This window comes from Pagrus major, chromosome 20 (genome assembly GCF_040436345.1).
Source record: "Pagrus major chromosome 20, Pma_NU_1.0".
NCBI classification, from domain to species: domain Eukaryota; kingdom Metazoa; phylum Chordata; class Actinopteri; order Spariformes; family Sparidae; genus Pagrus; species Pagrus major.
This window is the reverse complement of record NC_133234.1, coordinates 1,854,599-1,872,755: the sequence shown is the minus strand read 5'-3', so window position 1 is coordinate 1,872,755 and position 18,157 is coordinate 1,854,599. Positions and strand designations below refer to the sequence as shown.

General features: G+C 41.4%; 1 protein-coding gene across 1 annotated transcript in view; it reads left to right on the top strand.

Moving 5' to 3' along the window:
* The window catches only part of shisa6 (shisa family member 6), a 69,869-nt gene that overhangs the window by 6,880 nt on the left and 44,832 nt on the right, over positions 1-18,157 (top strand). The window contains exon 3 of the mRNA XM_073490294.1: positions 4,196-4,297. Within this exon, the coding sequence (XP_073346395.1) occupies positions 4,196-4,297 (102 nt within the window). The remainder of the gene's footprint in view (positions 1-4,195; positions 4,298-18,157) is intronic.

The following is an 18,157-nucleotide window of genomic DNA, read 5'->3' as shown; positions in this document are numbered from 1 at the left end:
TTCTAGCTATTTAGCAGCTTTGACATGACCTTCAGATATTTTTAAAGCACACAGCTCTCTCTCCCTCTCTCTCTCTCTCTGTGTGTGTGTGTGTGTGTGTGTGTGTGTGTGTGTGTGTGTGTGTGGTGTATGCTTTGTTAGCCAAACAAAAAGTTTTTTTTGCCTAAATAACAAAACAATGATTTAATTACTATAATTATTTGCCAAAAGGCACTTTTATAATCATATTCAATTAGCCTCCCTGCCTCAACCACCACACACACACACACACACACACGTGTTTCCATCACTTTTGGGGACATTACCACAGACTTACATTAATTTCATGCAGACTTACCACAACTATAATTATAACCACTATTTGCCTAACCCCAACCCTTACACTTAGTCTGCACCCTTTAATTCAATGATTAATGTTAAGTACGGCAGGTTCTCACAATGTCAGTGTATAATCAGATTTATTGCCCCACAATGTGAGTAACATATGTCTGCGCATGCACACATACACACACACAGATAAAACACCTCCCTCTTCTACCTGCAACCCCTTCAATTAATCCTTAAAGTGTGCAGCTATAACATCTCCACTGTGACCTCGCTGGCTCCCCATTGGCTGGATAATCAGCACACACGTGTTAAAAACAACATTTCTATGCTGACTGCATCAACTTGTTTAATAGAAGCTTCCTCCTGAGTGCACCTGTGTTAAACCTCAGCATCTGAGAGATCTCATTATTGCCCCTTATTATACAGCTGGACCTTTGGCCCCTTGAGTGTACATGTGCGTGTGAGGAGGTTTCAGGTGTGAAGGCAGGGATCCATCAGCATCTCCTTCCAGTACCAGTTAATTACGAACTAGTTTGGATCCTGACTTACTGCACTGCACCATTAGTTTCATGAGAGGGTAGGCCCGGGGTTAAAAGAAAAGGGGCATGTCTTTGCCAAGATGGCATTTAAAAAGCAGTGTTTTTTAAAGAGGCTTCAGTGTGTATCTCAGTGCGAGAGGAAGATAAATATATGAAGACACGTGATGCCGAGCCCCAGCTGAATAACTTTATTGAGATGATGTACACAGCTCCATGTCCACTCCAGCAGATCGGCATCTGACAATGCTATAAAATCAGTATACCATGTAAATTACCCCTGCCTGGCTTGTGTTAAAGCTTAATCGACCTTGGAGTCAGATAACCTCCCCGATGACAGCCACACAGCACCACATCCAGCTTGGTTCATGATATGATTATCTTATTATTCACATTTTCCCACTCTCAGAGGTAATTCAGAGGTGTAGGTGTCCAGTGAAGAAGTCTGATTAAAAAGTATTACCATATGAATCCTTAGCGCCCGTTAGCTCCGCCACCCGTTCATCTCAGTGGCACATGGTTGGGGTGAAAGTCACGATTTTCTTTGTATCAAGGGCGATACATTCATAATGCGTAGCCTTCCCCCTGCAGGCTCTTCATGCTAGCTCACCTTAATGAGCTGGGAATGGGAGCAGGAGGAAAGGAGGGGATTGCTTTTGAAGGGTCTTTCAGATTCAAGGGTTGTCGCAGTGGGTCGTGGAGCGGCGTACCAATGACAAAGGTGACAAAAGAAGACAACAATAACGTGTGAATTGCCGCTATGATGGAATGGGAAAATAACCCCAGCAGATTCTCTATCTGCAGCCACGAAAGCAGCGCAGGGAGAGGTGTGATTGAGTTCAAAGTGCATTGGTATGTGGGTGTTGGAAACATATTGCTTTTTTTTTGAGTATCATCACACTATGCTTGTTTGTATGGTTCACTTTTGTACCATTTCCCATCTATCTGTGCCTGAGGGAAAGACACCGCAGGGAAGTTCCCCATTTGACGCAATGAAAAAGACTCAACTGGGGCCACTGAGAACATGATGGAAAAGTCCAAACCCTATTTTCTTATTTTTAACTGGTGCCCTGCTGAACTTGATCACTTCATTTTAGCTTAGCGATCCACAATCTTTGTGGCTTGTGACCTCTTAAAGGAAAAGTTCACTTAAAAAGGAAATTCAGTCATTATCTACTCGGAAATTATGGATGGAGGTTTTGTAGTCCAAAAAAACATTTCCGAAGCTTGACAGTAAAACAGTGTTGCAGCATTCTCCTAAACAACTGAAGTAGCTGGAGACTTGTTTTTTTTAAAAAAAGAAAATGAAAAACAACAACAAAACAAATTGGCTTCATACAGCTCGTCTTAAGCTCGGCTTAATTCAAGAGATCCCAAATTGATTTCAAAAGACATTATTTACACCTTTGTGGTCAAGCTCATGCACACCAACGCTTTCAGCTCAACAGCTACAGTGAAGATTTAAGCTTTAAAAAGTGATGAGCTGAATGGACCATTTTATGTTCTTTCAGTTTTTATATATATATTTTTAATGTTGGACTGCGGGGGCGAGGAGATAATGATTACATTTTTCATTTCTAGGTGAACTTTTCCTTTGATGGTGAAAATCTGTGATTAGAGCTGAGACAACAAACAACTGAATTGATTAGTCATTTGACAGAAAAATAGTTAGTTGTGATCAGATGCTTTGCCTTGTTTAGTAACAGTACACATATCTAATAGAATTTATATAATGCACATATTTAAAATATCTTAAAGTGACCTTGTGTAATTTTTAGATTGCCCCTTTAAAACCTAGAAATATGTGCTTGTGACCTCATTGGTTGCATACCTCCATAGGTCAACCACATCAAAATGAATGAATGAATATTTTTTAGTGCACTAATGAGCTAAAACTATCCCATAATAGTAAAAAATATTAAAGAAATATCTGGAAAAAAAATGTCTGGCATAAATCTTATGGTATATTTATACATATACCATTCTTTAACATCTTAAAGGGGATATATGGTAAATATCCTGAAGGGGAACTCCACCGGTTTCACACATCAAAGTGTGTTTACACATTGTGTTGGGGCGTTGTATAAAGCCGTCAGTGTCTCCAGAGGGAGCTGTGCGAAGTCGGATAAACTGCCTCAAGTGATGTCACTGGAGGCAGTTTATGTAATCTATTTAGTTAGAGAATGAAAAAAAGAAGTGAGCTCATCAGACCTCTGTAGCCCGCTCCTCATTCCAGCTTGAGGCTCCATAAGATGCTGCTTTGCTGAATTGTGGGTAATGTTGATGTCAGTGTTAGAAAAGGAAGAAGACTGTGTGGATTTAAGAGATGGTAACTCTGGTTCTGAAGTATTAACATGGGTATTTTTTTTCTTTTTTCAGAGTGTTGTTTGGACAACACAAGACATTTGAAGATGTCACATTGGGCTTTTGGAAATTGCAATTCACATTTTTCACTATTTACTGACATTTTGTGGACCAAACAATTACTTAATTAATCAAGAAAATAAACTCTAGATCAGTCAATAATGGAAATGAGTGTTACTTGCAGTCCTAAAGTAAGACATTTCCATAAAGTTGAACAAATTGTGTGAGACAGTTTTAAAGAAAGTAAGACTGAAGGCTGAGTTGTCTTGACTTGTACCCCCTGTTCAAGACTCGCTCTGATGCCACGATGCTGACACACCACAGTAATTCATCTCCCGAGCGAGACGTGTTCCATGCATATTTTTTATTATTCAAGTCTTGGCAGCCTGTAAAAATTCTATGATAGAGAATTGGGAAGCTGTTGACCGTGACTCTCAGCTTTTCCTCCATGTTGTTTGAAGTTAGGTAGCAACTGAGAAGTTGAGGAAGAAAAACAACTGTGGCTGTATTTCATCAAACAAAATAAACTGGTAGTCTCCGAGCTGTCGCTCCAGCATTACAGATGACGCCTGAATAAAGTCAAACCTTTCTCAACTTTCTCATGTCACGCTACTTTGAGTCTTGACTCGTGTTTGGTGGTGTTGTCATTGCCGGGGATCAGTTCACAATGAATGTCAACATGACGCGTCTCCAAGATCATTTCTGTTACAATGTAATAATTTTGTCTGGCCTAAATGTTTCTATTTAATCTTCTTGTGGTGCTTCAGATTTATCTTTATGTCCACTGTTTGAGTTGTTGCTAATGATGAACTGACCAGAATACTAAAACTGTGTGTGTCTGTGTCTTTGTGTATGTGTATGTGTATGCATCGTCCCTGTGTGTTTCCACATAAATGTGTGTATGTGAACGGTTCTACATGATCCTGTGTGGTGGCCCTGCGTGTGTGTATATGTGTGTGGGTAAACAGGCCTCCACTATGGAAAGGAGAGTGTCCGGAGCAGTGGAGGCGCTGATCTACACAACTTCATCTCCTCGGGCTTTGTGACGTTGGGTCGAGGCCATCCCAAAGGTAAAGTACCTTTTCTTTCTTTTTGTCTTTTCTTCTCTTTTTTCTCACAGGAGATTGAATTAACTCTTATCTAATCTACCAGCACTGTGCTGTATACCTGCTGAATGCTAAAGCAGCACGCATAACATTCCACTTGCAACAGCAGTGATCAACAACGAGACACAGACAGAGGTGAAATGTTTCCAGATTCAATTTCCCTTCCGAGCAATTCACATGAACTCCTGCCTCTGCTTTTTGCAATTAAATCGAGCAAACACACACTTACTGCTGCTGATGGGCGACGCCCGGGTGGAGAAGGTGACTCCCAAGTCACCCACACATCCACAAAACGCACGTACACATGCACCCATTAGTCTGGGGGCAGAGTTTTCCCATGGGTAATACACTGATTAGTATGCAGCCATGTTGGCCGAGCTCTTGTGATTTATTCCCATCCATTTTGGCTCCACAAACCCGACCCTGTGTGTGTGTGTGTGTGTGTGAGTGAGAGAGAGAGAGTGTGTCACCTCGCGGGGGTTGCGAGTCGAGCTCCTCTACCTGATACAGCTTTCGAATGCTTAATTGAATGTGTTTGTGCCGGAGCGAGAGCGCTTGTAATGTTTCACTGTGGCTGCCTGCTTTGGTAAAAATCTACATGATTTAAATGTAATCTGGTACCACTGCTGCGCAAGTCTTCCCACTCTTCCTCTTTGCTCTCAAAACCCGCTGAGTTCCTGTTCATCATCCTAATTACAGCAGCTGATGACCTGTCGTTGCTTTAATAAATACCAGTTCAGATTTATGTGTTGCTCGGCGGGCGTGTGTGGTTTTTCCACCAGCAGACACTCATCTGTTTTAGTATCACGGCTTTGTTTCCGAGTGCACAAAAAAACTGCAGGGGCCCAAAAGCTTCTCTCCACTTTTATTTCTAATGAGCAACCATCGTATTTATGTTTACATGAAATTAGCTGTTTTTCTCCTTGCTTTTTGCTCCGTTTGTTTTCATCGCCAGAGGGGGTCCATTTCACAATGGTATCATAGGCAGCCATGAAAAAAAACATACTCTGCTGATATTCTCTGTAGCCGCAACCCTGCATCTCCGCCAGAGATGAGTAATAAGGAAAAAATGAATAATAGGTTTTATGAATCCTGATTCTTTTAAATAGATTCTCCAGCATTACTCCGGCATCTCCGGCTATATACTGTACTCATGAACAGCATGCGGTAGGGCTTAGCATTCTGCATCTGTGCAGTCAAATCTGTGTTTTCTTGCAGCGGGCAGCCTTTGATTCCCCTGCTGCAAATCAAATGAAACGTGACAGACTGAGCTCTTGGAAAGGTCTGCTGACGCTCACATTTTCTTACAAAAAACAAAAAGAAGTATATGAAGCACATTCAAATGCCTCAGTTCTTTAACAACATTCTTCTTTTCAACATCTATGTTTGACTGTCTTGTGCCCAGAGGCAGGTATTACTGTGGATTGAATGGTAAAATCAATGAAACACTGGCCTGAAGTTTTGGTTCGGGTATTGTTGCTGCTTGGTTTTATCTTTAGCATTTCACCAGTGTACAATCACTTCAGGGTGGTGGAGGGAAACGGGCAGTTTAACCAAGCCTCCCCCGCTCTCTCATCGTCTCTTTACAAGCACTCTTCATATCCACAAAAGCAGAATGACTTCAGCTACATAATGTACTGCTTCTCTCCATGACTGACTGAAGGATAAAAATTGCTTGTACCTGCAGTATACTCTGCGTTTTTTGTCACTTCTCTTTCCAGTTTAATGATTCACAAATAGTCAGTAAATCACTTGATCCTTCACTTGACCCAGCGTTGAATTTATCCAAAACCTGTGGATGTGTTTGAACGTCCCGAGCGGTGAACCTGTGGGTTGATGTGAACTCGCAGTGATGAGATGGAGTCACATTGAGGTTAACAGCAAGTAAACAGTCCGGCTGAATTTAAATCATACTGAGCTTCATTATTTTTGAAGAGGTTTGCACAGCTTGGTTTGCTCTGGCTCAGAGTAACAATGCTGAAAAAAAGTATGCAAATATATATTCACCGGGCAGCCAGTGGAAAAATCCTGTTTCCACCTGAACCTGGAAACAGATGTTGTCTCCTTTGCGGCATCTCAGTTGTTTTTTAGTACATTTGTTTTTCGCCACACTGACTGAACAAGGTGTAGGAGTCAAGATGGAGTCCTCTGGCTTTGGTATGGCGTCTCTTACGTTGCTTAATTACACAGGCACAAAGTGTGTTCGGTTGTTAATTATATGGCAAGCTGTGTATGTGTGTGTGTGTGTGTGTGTGTGTGTGTGTGTGTGTGTGAGTGTTGGAGCGCAGCCCTTGGGGAGGAGATGTGAGGTCAGAGCAGCTGGATGCTTCACATCTGTGTGGCGGGGTACAAAACAACCCTGTGCTGAACTCTAAATGAGATCTGCCATGAGCGCTGGGGTGGGAAACTAAAATCCAACCTCTCACACTGCAGTCCAAGAGTTTGTTTGTTCTAATGCACCTTTTTGGCGTCCTGACCTTCCCTTCAGTGTAATTCTATTTCAGTTAGTGGTGTCCTACATTTCCCAAAATGCCTTTCAGCAACCTCTAAAGAAGGGTCATAAACTTGTTGTTTTCATCTGTGTCCTGATTTCATACTGTGTACTAATTCTAAACAGGTTTTGAAAAGTGACAATTAGCTTTTATTGTGAAGGAAGGAAGGAAATGCAATGTATCTGTTATCAGGATTAGTGGAGCTTAGTTAGCAGTGTGAGGTGACAGATAAAGAAACAACCACAGTGAGCTGGTACATGAAGAGCAGGAGGAATGGCCAACCTATTACCAACAATCACCATAATAAATGATGGCAATTTATGTTGCAACCTTTCTTTTGTTGAGGTTAAATTGTCAATTTGATGTTGTGACAACACTGTGCTTATGGTCTGGTTAGATCCAGGCACAAACCCCACTTGGTTAGGGTTAGGAAAAGATAATGCTTTGGCTTAAAATACCTGTTTTGTCGTCACAAACATGGCCCCACCACATGTCCCCATGTCTCGTCAGAAAAGGGGTCTCACTAATAGCTGGGTATTTCACCTCGATGGCCGTGGTTTTGCAGGACGTGGCAGTGCACAGCTCTGTGATTGTGCTCGTTGTTGCACGTTGTTTTTTTTTTAAATTAATGTATTCCATCTGACATCTATATGCATGAAAATTGAAAGGTAGTGTTTCAGGTGACAGTATTCTGATGTTCAATGATTTCTTTCACACTAAGTCCTGCTGGATGAATGAATCTTACACATGACTTTCAGGCAGGCGATGAGAGTTTGTGTCCAGTGTGTAATCAGAGTTTTGTTTCATGGATTTTTACTTTTAGACTAAATTAATGGTTGTCAGGTATTTAAAAATGTAGTTTGAGTTGCAGTTTGGTTAAGTTAAGGCAATAAAAGTACTTGGTTAGGTTAAGAAAAAGTTCATGGTCTGGATCAAAATAAAAAGTCAATGCTCACTTTTGGTTTCACACCGGACATGAGGCATGGTGCCTCATTCTAAATATTTAGTGGTTTCACACTTATACATGTTGAAATACAGGCTCAGTACCTGGCTTGGCAACCTTCTCACCTAATTGTAACTCCACCACATCCCCTCCTCCTGACATGGAAGTCAGCTCATTTACATGTAATGTGAACATGGTATGCCACGTATTGTGGAAATGTCAATACGATATGTATGACACGTACAAATGTGAATGTATCAGTGGTTTGCTGACACATTATCTGCCAACATTTTATTCTGGTGGGCTGGGTTTTTCAGACGTATGTGAGAGCCAGTATGTCACCTTTTACACTGCTTTGCTGTCATATTGAAAACCACTGGTTTTCCAGAAAGGTCTTGAATGATTGTGCTTTTTTGTCGGTTTGCTTACAGTTTGGAATGGCACAGGCACAAGTATACATGAAAAATTTTGCTTGATTCATGAGTTTGCCGTTGATGCCCACTTTATCTGAAACAATGCAATGCCCACGGAACAAGAGTCATTACACACACTTATGCCATCATCACTATTTACAATACAGTATAGTCGACTATGTCATGTCGTCCAAATGTCCTGCATGAATCCACCCTGTGATGAACTCAAATTATCCTCTTTTCACCAGAAAACATGAATTTCACATGTGCCTTTTAAAAATGCATCTGCTTAAGAACAAGTCAGCATCAGTGCTGCTTCTAAATCAGCCGTTTCTTCTGCTGTACCATGCTGAATGAATGATCAGTTTGTTGCAAAATGGAGAAGGGGGGAGACCAAGACACATACAAAATGAGCGAGTGAGCTTCTTTCCATTTCATTCACATGCACACTGTGTCTTCTAAGTCCACTTCACACCAGCTTACAGACCGGAGCAGTGTGACATTTTTTCGTCCCAGTAGTCGAGCCGCCAGCAGAGACAGGCTTTTTGTGTGAGAACGTTAAATTTTTTGCAGTTTCATGACTCCTACCGAAGCCTTCTGTGTTCCCCTGTATGGAGTCAGGTGTAGTGTGAAGGTGGGTGGCCATCTGTTCCCTGCATGATCTCCCTTTGCTCAAAGTCCCGGGTTTGTCTCCACAGTGATGAACACAAGGAATACTGACTGCAGAGCTGGGAATTCTCAGTGAAAGCTTTATTTTTTTCTCTTCCTTTCTTTTCTTTTTTTGCACAAGCCCACAGGGTCACTTTTGTTTGCTACTTCTGTTTTCCATAATTCCATAAGTTGTTTAACTCCAGCCCAGTGTTTTCCCAGAGTGACAATCTCTTAGTAATGCTAAACTTTATTTAGCATGCACAGCTGCGTACCTTGCTCCTGTCCCCTCAGCCATCTGTCCAGATCGATGCACCGCCTCACCGACTTTTTGCTCCTGTGTATTCTGTTGTCCTCTTGTCCAAAATTAGGAGGCAGCAAGGTTGAGGCTTCTGTCAAACTGAGCCAAACTAATGAGGATGCTCACTGATCTGTTGTGTGTGTGTGAGTGTGCTGCTGTCAGATGGGACTGCACTGTTACACTGCCTTGGGTGTAAAAACTGCAGAACTCAGTTTGAAGCTTCAGAGTCGCCAGTAATTGTATAAAAGTTCTCTGGAAACATAATCTCAGAAGATAGATAAGAGGGAGCCGGAGCAACTCTGCTTTCCCTTGTTAGCTGGCAGTGGTGATGCAACGCTACACCACATCATCGCTCCTAGCCTACGCAGACTGAAGCCCAATCGCAGGCTTATATTAATTGCTCTTGTCACAGAAGAACTGCGGTGTACTTTTCTATTCACTCACTGTCACCGGCTAAAACTCTGCACTGTAAATCACTGTCACGTTGTCACACATATTTCTCTGTGCTGGAGTGTGTTTAAGAGGAGAAAAGCTCAGCGTGCAGGCAGGCAGGCGCCTCGGATTGAGAATCCTGCCATTGATGTAGCCAGATTACACCTCCAACACCTTGATTGATTGGAATTTTCTGCCTCAGTCAGGAGAGGGGATTGACAGCCGGCATGCAAATTTGATAGTGTATTAAAAATGCAACTTGCCAGCTGTTATTGGTTGAATGCGTCCATTTTAATTATTTTTCCATATGTCAGTCTTGTTGATATGAAACGCAGCCAAGCCACAGCATCCGGAGAAGTGATTACTTCAGACAAAGCCTCCATCCTTGACTTAGCGTGTGCCATACTTCATTACCTTGCTAAGCCCAACTTTTAATTCTGCCCTGTGGAGGAAGTCAAATTGGTTTTCATGGCAGGCAATTATTGTTTTTTTATGAATATGATGTGTCTGGAATGGTGGATATGGCGACGTAGCAGCAGAATTAGCGGGGGATGTTATCACAGAACTTTTATTTACTGTGCAATTTCAGCACATTAATGAGTGCAAGAGCCACTAATTGGTGTGCTCCTTATGTAGCAAGTTGTACAGTACAACAGTGCAGTGCTAAGAGACCGTAGGGACTATCAAGGGAAAAGACTTGAGGAAAAAAGAATCTAACAAAGCAAACTCCAATCATTTGGTTCTGCTGTTGCAGACTAGCAGCTGTTTGCCTCTAATGTGTCATTTTTGTTTACCTTTTGTGAAGAACTTGATGACAGGGTATAAAAAGCCCCTCTCTGCATCTCAGTACTTCCCTCTGATTGTGAAACAGTCATCTCCTGTTCCTCCGAATGAATCAGATGCCGTGGAACAACAAGCCCACAGGCAGCATCATCATTTTCCAGCCCGTGTAATCAACACTCCAGGCTGATGAGGCAGAAGATGAAAACATCCGCCCGTGAAAACCTTTGGTGTTGTTTAAGGTACACAAGGAAAAACAAGCTCAGACAGGAACTGATTCACACGGTGGCCATGAAAAGCTCCGACGCGTCATTAAACCAGAGACAGAGAATGAGATCTCTGATGCAAAACTGACTTTCACCAGCAAATCAAATTGTGGAACAGTCATTCACTTCAACCTTATGTCCAATCTGTCAGCTACTCCTGACTCAATGATGGGTGGTGCATTTTGTCAGGCTGTCTGTGGGGTGGTGTGTTTAGCTGTTTTTAGCTGCATTATTTAGGCCTGAAAAGCTGTTTTTGACCAATCTATTTGAAATAAAACCATGGTTGCAAACATAAAAAAAACCAAAAAATTAAATTCTGAACAGATGGAGGTTGCTGTGCTTACGCTAGTGTCAATAAGCTTATGCTACATTGTGCTTCCTGCAATAATCAATAGGGTTTGTGTGATGTGAGGTGAGGAAGTGACGAACGCACTACACTTCCCCTCAGCTCTGAGGTGTTTCAGTTTTATCTCCCACAGCTCAAGTTCACAGTTTCACCTTGTGTCCACACAGCTCTCTGTGGGCTGCGTATCTGAGTCAACTGGAAGTCAGTTTATCCTGATAAGAATATATCATTTTTACGTATGTTATAAAATGTTATTATTAGTTATAATAAGTTTGCTAATAGATTGACGTAGTACAGCTCTATTTATACATTTCTTTCAAGTGAAAAGTTTGACAGCATATTTAGCTAACATTGGCAGCATGCTAGTAGTGTATTTAGAATGCATGCATAGTGGTTAATGTCATTGAACAAAATATTTCATAGAACTGTCTACACAGCTGGCATCTAGAAAGAAATGTGTTTCCTTGCATTGAACAATAAACACTGAGTGAGCCACAAGAAAACCAATGAAGGTTTTGAAAATAGAAGACGTGATTTGTCTTTTCATAGAAACCATTAAAATGAGAACAATAAGTGAATATTTACTGAAAATGATTTCTGGTGTCTTTTTACTGCATTGTTTTTGAACTGTGCCTTCTTGATAATTCAGCTAAAGAAAATTCCGTGATATAGACTAATCCATCAGCTGGTTTATGTGTTGTCGGCTGGTTTATGTGTTGATGGCATAGTGGACTCAACATGTTTAAAGTTTTCAAAGTAGGAAGGTCGTGGTCTTTATGGTCAGCAGTCACCCACTCCAACAGAGAAATGCACAATCACCTGAGTGACTGTGGAAGTTGTTCATCCTTTTTTATTTTATTTTATTTTATTTCATTTCATAGCCTCAAGTTGAATCACACATGTAGTCCCTTGGCAGGCCAGAGCAGAGAATCAGCACAGTAACAAACAGTCCAGAGTAAAAACAGCACACAAAGCTATACGAAAGAGATCATCAAAGACATGCAGTACAACACTACACACAAAAGCACATCACAGATAAATGCTTGTCAAAAAAAGCAAGTGAGATATATATATATATATATCAAAAACAATAAGTGTGTAACTGGATGTATGAGAAAAACTTTTGTCTAACCTGGACAGGATGAATGTGAAAGTGCAGTGTTCTAAACCCAGCTGCATGCTAATTTATGATTATACAACAAGAACATTTCCAGTCAATTCTTGCATTACAATTAGACATACACCATTTCAAAAGCACTCTGACACACATCTACTGGAGATAAATTAAAGTGAAACTGATTTCATGTAGCAGAGGCTTGTAGTCTGCCTTTTTTCTCCTATTCTTTTTTTAAGTTTACTGTTGGAGCAGCTGATAACAGCACAGTCCAATAAATGTGGGTTTAGTTACAGGTGAAAAAGACATCTTGCCATTTATTAAAACTGAATCTTGTTAAAAAAGTTCAGTTTTTTAGATAATAACCTTTATCTCAGTGGCATTTTCAACATGTAGCAAGTCCTACAGGATCTCCTGGACACGTTTTCCAGCAAAAGCTGTACAAGAGTGGTAATAACCTTAAGCCTTTTAATCACCACAGTGGTCACTTCTCAGCTTTATTTTAACATGCACCATTTTCAATGTTTGTAAGATTTTCAGCATTAAATAGCCATCTTAATAAAGGCTTTTTAACATTTTTGCCAGAGGAATGCCTCGGATCCTTCTTTTTTGACCACCACAGTGGTGTTCTGCCCACAAGTCCATAGAGAGAAAAACCTTATGTACTGTAGGAGTCCTCACCTCAGGCTTTCAAACCTGAACAAATAGATGTTATGTCATCATGAATATCCTTGAAGGGTGCTATGTCACATTTTTTCACATTTGTTTCTCTCACAATGCTGATAAAATTGTAAATGTTACACTGAAGATCACATTTGGTTATATTACAGGAAAAAAAGGCATTTGTGTATAAAACGTATAATTTGTACACATTTCCACATTAAACTGTCTACTAGACTTTTGTTATCTAATTTGTTCAGTTGTGTACAATGCTCGAACCCAGAATCATTTTATTGAAGGTCACAGTGTGTTTCAGTTCGTCACCATTTCCAGGTAAATGGGACATAATATGTCAGAGAATGATGAAGGAAGTCAGGAATGTGACTAAACATAACATATAACTCATCAGCAATAGAGAGCTACAGGGATGACATATCTTTTGTAGGCTAACCTGCAAGCATGTAATTAAGTCGGCCTGTAAAGACGGACTAGTAGGAGTAGATGAGTCTCAGTGTTCGCTGTAAAGGCGTTTAATTTCCCCGACAACCTGTGTAGTCTCATTTAGGCACTTGTTAGCAATCGCCATTTTTAACACACGTTGACGCTTTTTTAATTCAAACATGGGGCATTTACTGATGTATTTTCTGCTGCAGAACAAAGTATGAAAATAACTTAGGCATATCAGAAAAAAAATCTTTTTATGAAGTGAGTAAGGCCACTGAAACAAAGCCTCTGTTGATCATCTTACATGTCATATCAGTCCTTCAGAAGTCTACCATGAGAATATATATTTATTGAAAATTAATTTATTATCCTCAAATATATCGGTGTTAGCTTTCCTTGTGATTGTAAGAAGAGTTCAGAAGAGTTAAATCTTCCACTCTGGTTGCTCCTTTCTTCCCTCGCAGACAAAACTTTCCTCTTTAAACACCCTGAAACCAGGTCCCACTTCAGGGACCAATCTGTACCCCCAAATCACTTTCAGGGGCTGAAAATCCAGCTAGGCAGCTCGCTTTACGCTCGGTGGCTGTATTTTGATTGACAGCGCTCTCCTATCAGGGCACAAGTGCACCCGCTCATACAAATTGATGGTCAGGTTCAGGGGAGGTGGCACAGCTGACCTGCTGGCTAAGCACTCTGCGGAATAACCAATAAAAAAGTGTTAATAAGGTCCTGGAGAGAGCGGGGCCGGGGCTGTGGCACTCATTAGTGGAGAGAGAGATCAAGACAGATTTCTCTTACACACAATACAGAGAGGTGACCGGACATCTCTATCCCTGGCCCTGTCTCTGGAGCTTCCTGCTGAATATTCAGGAGTTGCCAGGCTAAGGACAGAGGTGAAGAGTTGTGCTACTGTATGTAAAAGCGGGAAGAGATGGTATATTTTACTGGCAAACATGCAGCCTGCTCAGTTGGGGGTTAACAGTGTGTTGGCAGGTAAAGTAACAGAGTGTGACATGCCTGTTTTATCATTCACTTTAAACTGCGGCAGGAGCAGAGCCGAGTGAATGAGAAATGAAGACACGCAGGTTTTCTTCACCCTCATTGACACGACTCACTAGCGATCCTCCGTGTCCTTTAACAGAGGGCTGAATTAACAACTGTCTTTGGGCATTGAGAAATTATCACATGCGTCAAACACCTCGTAGCGTTTTTCCAAAATACCACCAGAACTGAAATATGTTGAGGTCAATGAATGACAAGCCACCCTACAATTCCTGACAAGACTCTTGGGTATCCTGGGGAACAATAGCACTTCCAGATACACTGCAGTCAATTACAGTGATGTGAGATGCGGGGGCAGACAGAGGAAATGACAGTTGGGAGACAGCTCTCTTATCATTGTCCTTCTGTTGTGGCCACTTTGAAACAAGTGGAGCTATTTGTCTGGTAGCGAGGTAGGCTGGAGGGAAGAGAAAGACGGCTTTTATCTCAGAGAGAGACGGGAGAAGGGAATATGCAAGGAATGTAGCGCAGACAGAATATCTGAGTGGCAAAAAGCGAGTGGGCTAAACAAGAAAAGGGATTTTGAGAGCAGGAGTTTGGCAGGTAAAATGGCAGGAGAAGAGATAGAGAGTCCTTGCAGGCAGGTAGTCGGGGACAATGGGCTGACAAGGCTGCTGTGATGTTTGCTCGCGCATGGCAGCGTACCCTTAATGTGCAGCATCAATCAAGATGCTGCCCACCGCACAGCATGGCAACTTTTATCGCCGCTCATTAAAGTAAGTGCAGATATTTTATGCATCAGTTGGAAAGCAGGGACTTTTTCATGCTAATTTCCCTCCTTTAGATTCGTTATTCATCATCTTTGATCAACGGGGTCCTGTACACAAATAAAGTGGAGTGGAGGCTGTGCGCCTGATGAATCTGGAATCCGCCATGTGCTGAAGCATCACATCTGTGGATTGCTACCGCTGTTTAAGTTTATTCAGCAAACTCAGGAGTTTTATATATGTTTAATGAAACTGTATAATATATTAAACCCTCCTTTAGTTGTTTGACAAGACTTTTCTTCAGAGTCAAATTAAAGAAGTGTTGCATTAACTTCTTTCTTCACGGGAGTATTCATCATCCTTTAATCTGGAGAACAAATAGAGTCTGGAATCAAGGTTTTTGTCCTCCTACTCTTCACCAGTGAGTGATTCTCTGATGAAAAGAACATTTTACAATTTAAATCAACAACTTCTTTGTACTTAATTCTACAGGTCCATCTGAGACTGATTAGACTTTAGGCTAGAAACTTTACATTTCTTTATGTTGCAACTTTGAATTTCTTTAGGTTTTTAAATCTCAGTTTTATGTTGTGACAACATTGTGCTTATCGTCTGGTTTGGTTTTGGCACAAAACACATTTGGTTAGGTTTAGGAAAACATCATGCTTTGCCTTAAAATACCTATTTTGGTCGCCACAAACACACTGGAAATTGTCTGGAGGTCTCCTTAAAAGTATCCAGTAGTTTCATACTAACAAATGTTGAAGCCCTGTATGAAACTGCAGTGACTTGCATCCCTTCCACCTTCGGATATGACAGTGAGGTAATATATATATAATTTGAACGTGATTAGACAATATCAATGTCAAAATGGTACATAGCCTGTGACCTGGACAAATGTGAACGCAGAAACATTGACTGCCAACATTTTATCTTGGCGACTGTGCTGGAGAACAAATAGAGTCAGGAAATCAAGGTTTCTGTCCTCCAACTCTTCCCCTAGGAGCACTTCTCTGATGAAAAGAACATTTAGCAATTTTAAATCCACACCTTCTTTGCCCCCTACTTCCCCACCTTCACCCCCACTTCTGCAGGTCCATCCAAGACTGATAAGATTACTTAAAATGCCACGGCCAGCTCTGAAATAAAATGAACTTGTGAACTTTGCCCCAGATATCTATCCTTGTGGACCGCTTTGCCTCCCTTGCGTACACGTTAGTAGATGAAAGGAGGTTGGCATGAGCAGTTGAATTGTGTTTTGGGTCTGGTCCCAGTCTTTGAATCTCAAGCTTCTGCACACTGGGGCTTTCTTTCTTCTTCTTCTTTTGCATCACAGCATGCGCAATGGGAATTGGATCCAGTGTTTCGTTTAAATTGATTTCTTATGACCGAACGTGAGCGGTGAACACCCTCTCTCATTAGAGACATGGGCGCAGATCTGAGAGCTGTTAATCCGCCGCTAAAAGGAATGTGTCAAGCTTTTGAATCAAACAGCCTTTTTTCTTTCAACGCTCCCTTTTAAAGATGCCTCTCAGTCCTGACTACATTTATCTATTAACAATTCCAACACAGCGGCAGTTGTTTGGATTTTTGTTTTCTCTGAATACCTCGAACCTGCTAATCAGCCGGCGTCGCTCCCCACCAGCTGAGAATCCAACATGACAAGCAGAAAGGCGGTTAAGCCTGGAACAGGAGGGATAAAATGTATTAAGTGCACAACAGCAGAGCCCTCCACAGACTGGGTTACCAAATATTTAGCAACTGAAGCACTCAAAATAGCTGTCCCAAGCTGTTTATCATTTTGAAAAGCATGACATTGTATATCGAACAACCATGTCCTTCAACCAGCCGTTATAAAGAGTCCTGCTAAGGGCGTTACGAGGATACTTCTCCAAGTGTTTTAGAAAGGGCTGGTAAAAGACCGATCTCGGCTCTGCTGCGCTGACCTCAAGCAGCTTCATACCCACCTCCCTGCAAGGCAAACTCCCGGTCTCATCTGTAATCTATTATTCATAACGAAGAGGCAGAGACGAAGACTGGGAAAGGCAGATAACTTGGTTGCTTTTTCCTCCATCCACCCCCACCCCCATATTACTATTATCCAGAGGCCATTGTGTGGGAAAACAAATGGAATGATTGCCTTTTGTTGTATAGGAGGGGGGAGAATTTTGTATTCTGTGCAGAATTTGAATGTAGACTTGCTATTCAGAGCACACGAGCTACGACTGCCGGTTGCATTGTGCAAATAATGATGCATGGGAGGGATCAAATTAAAATTTATCAGCTCTGGGTTGGGATCCATCTCCAAATCTATTTCCAGCAGATGTAAAATTGAAAAGGCAAAGGGGAGCGCGTGTTTCCAGTTTGGTGTTAATTTGCTCCGTCATTCCGTCTTGTTTTTTGATCGATTCTGGCCAAATGTTAACTCGGTAGCGAATCTGTTGGGGCAGAGGTTGTGTTTTTGATGTTGATTCAATCTCTTCAGTGAAGGCATTCCATTATTAAATGCTTTATTTGACTAGAGTTACACTTACCTAAATCATAACCAGTACATAACCCTAAAACCTATACCCTCGGGATGTGCACTGCCTCTCTTTCAGCCTCTCTTTCAGCACTACACTTGAACAAGGTGCTTGGTGGAAACCAGCTTTTTGTCTCCAGGAAAATAAGTCCCCATAATGTGGCTTTTATTACAAATTTTTGCCACCACAATGTGAAAAATACACAACCAAATATTTACATGCAAAAACACTGATACCACCCTGCCAATACAAGCAGACCAGAAACCCTATTCAGGCCTGCTTCTATTGTAGAGGCTGATAAATGTCTTCTGTTGTTGTGATAATCAGTAATCATTATCAATTTACAGTGGGCGATTGTTTACTGAGCACCTAAACAATTTGCTAATTTTGCATTCACACATGATAAACCATTATAAGGAACCTTTTCCTTGTTGCTCTCAGTGAATTAGCGCAGTGATAATCCAATTTGCTGAACTTGGCCGGCCAAACCTTTAAAATGTACCTTTTTATTATTTCTGCAATATATTTAACAACAAGCTGAGTCTCCCCGCCTCTCCATAAAGCAGGTGGTGTTTTCCCGGGCATTCATTTCACACTGTTGTTCACGCAGCACGCAAGCTTGAGGGATGAGGGATCAACACCTTGTCAAGCCTGGCGTTAGGCTCCAATTTGAAAAATCACACGGGACGTGAGA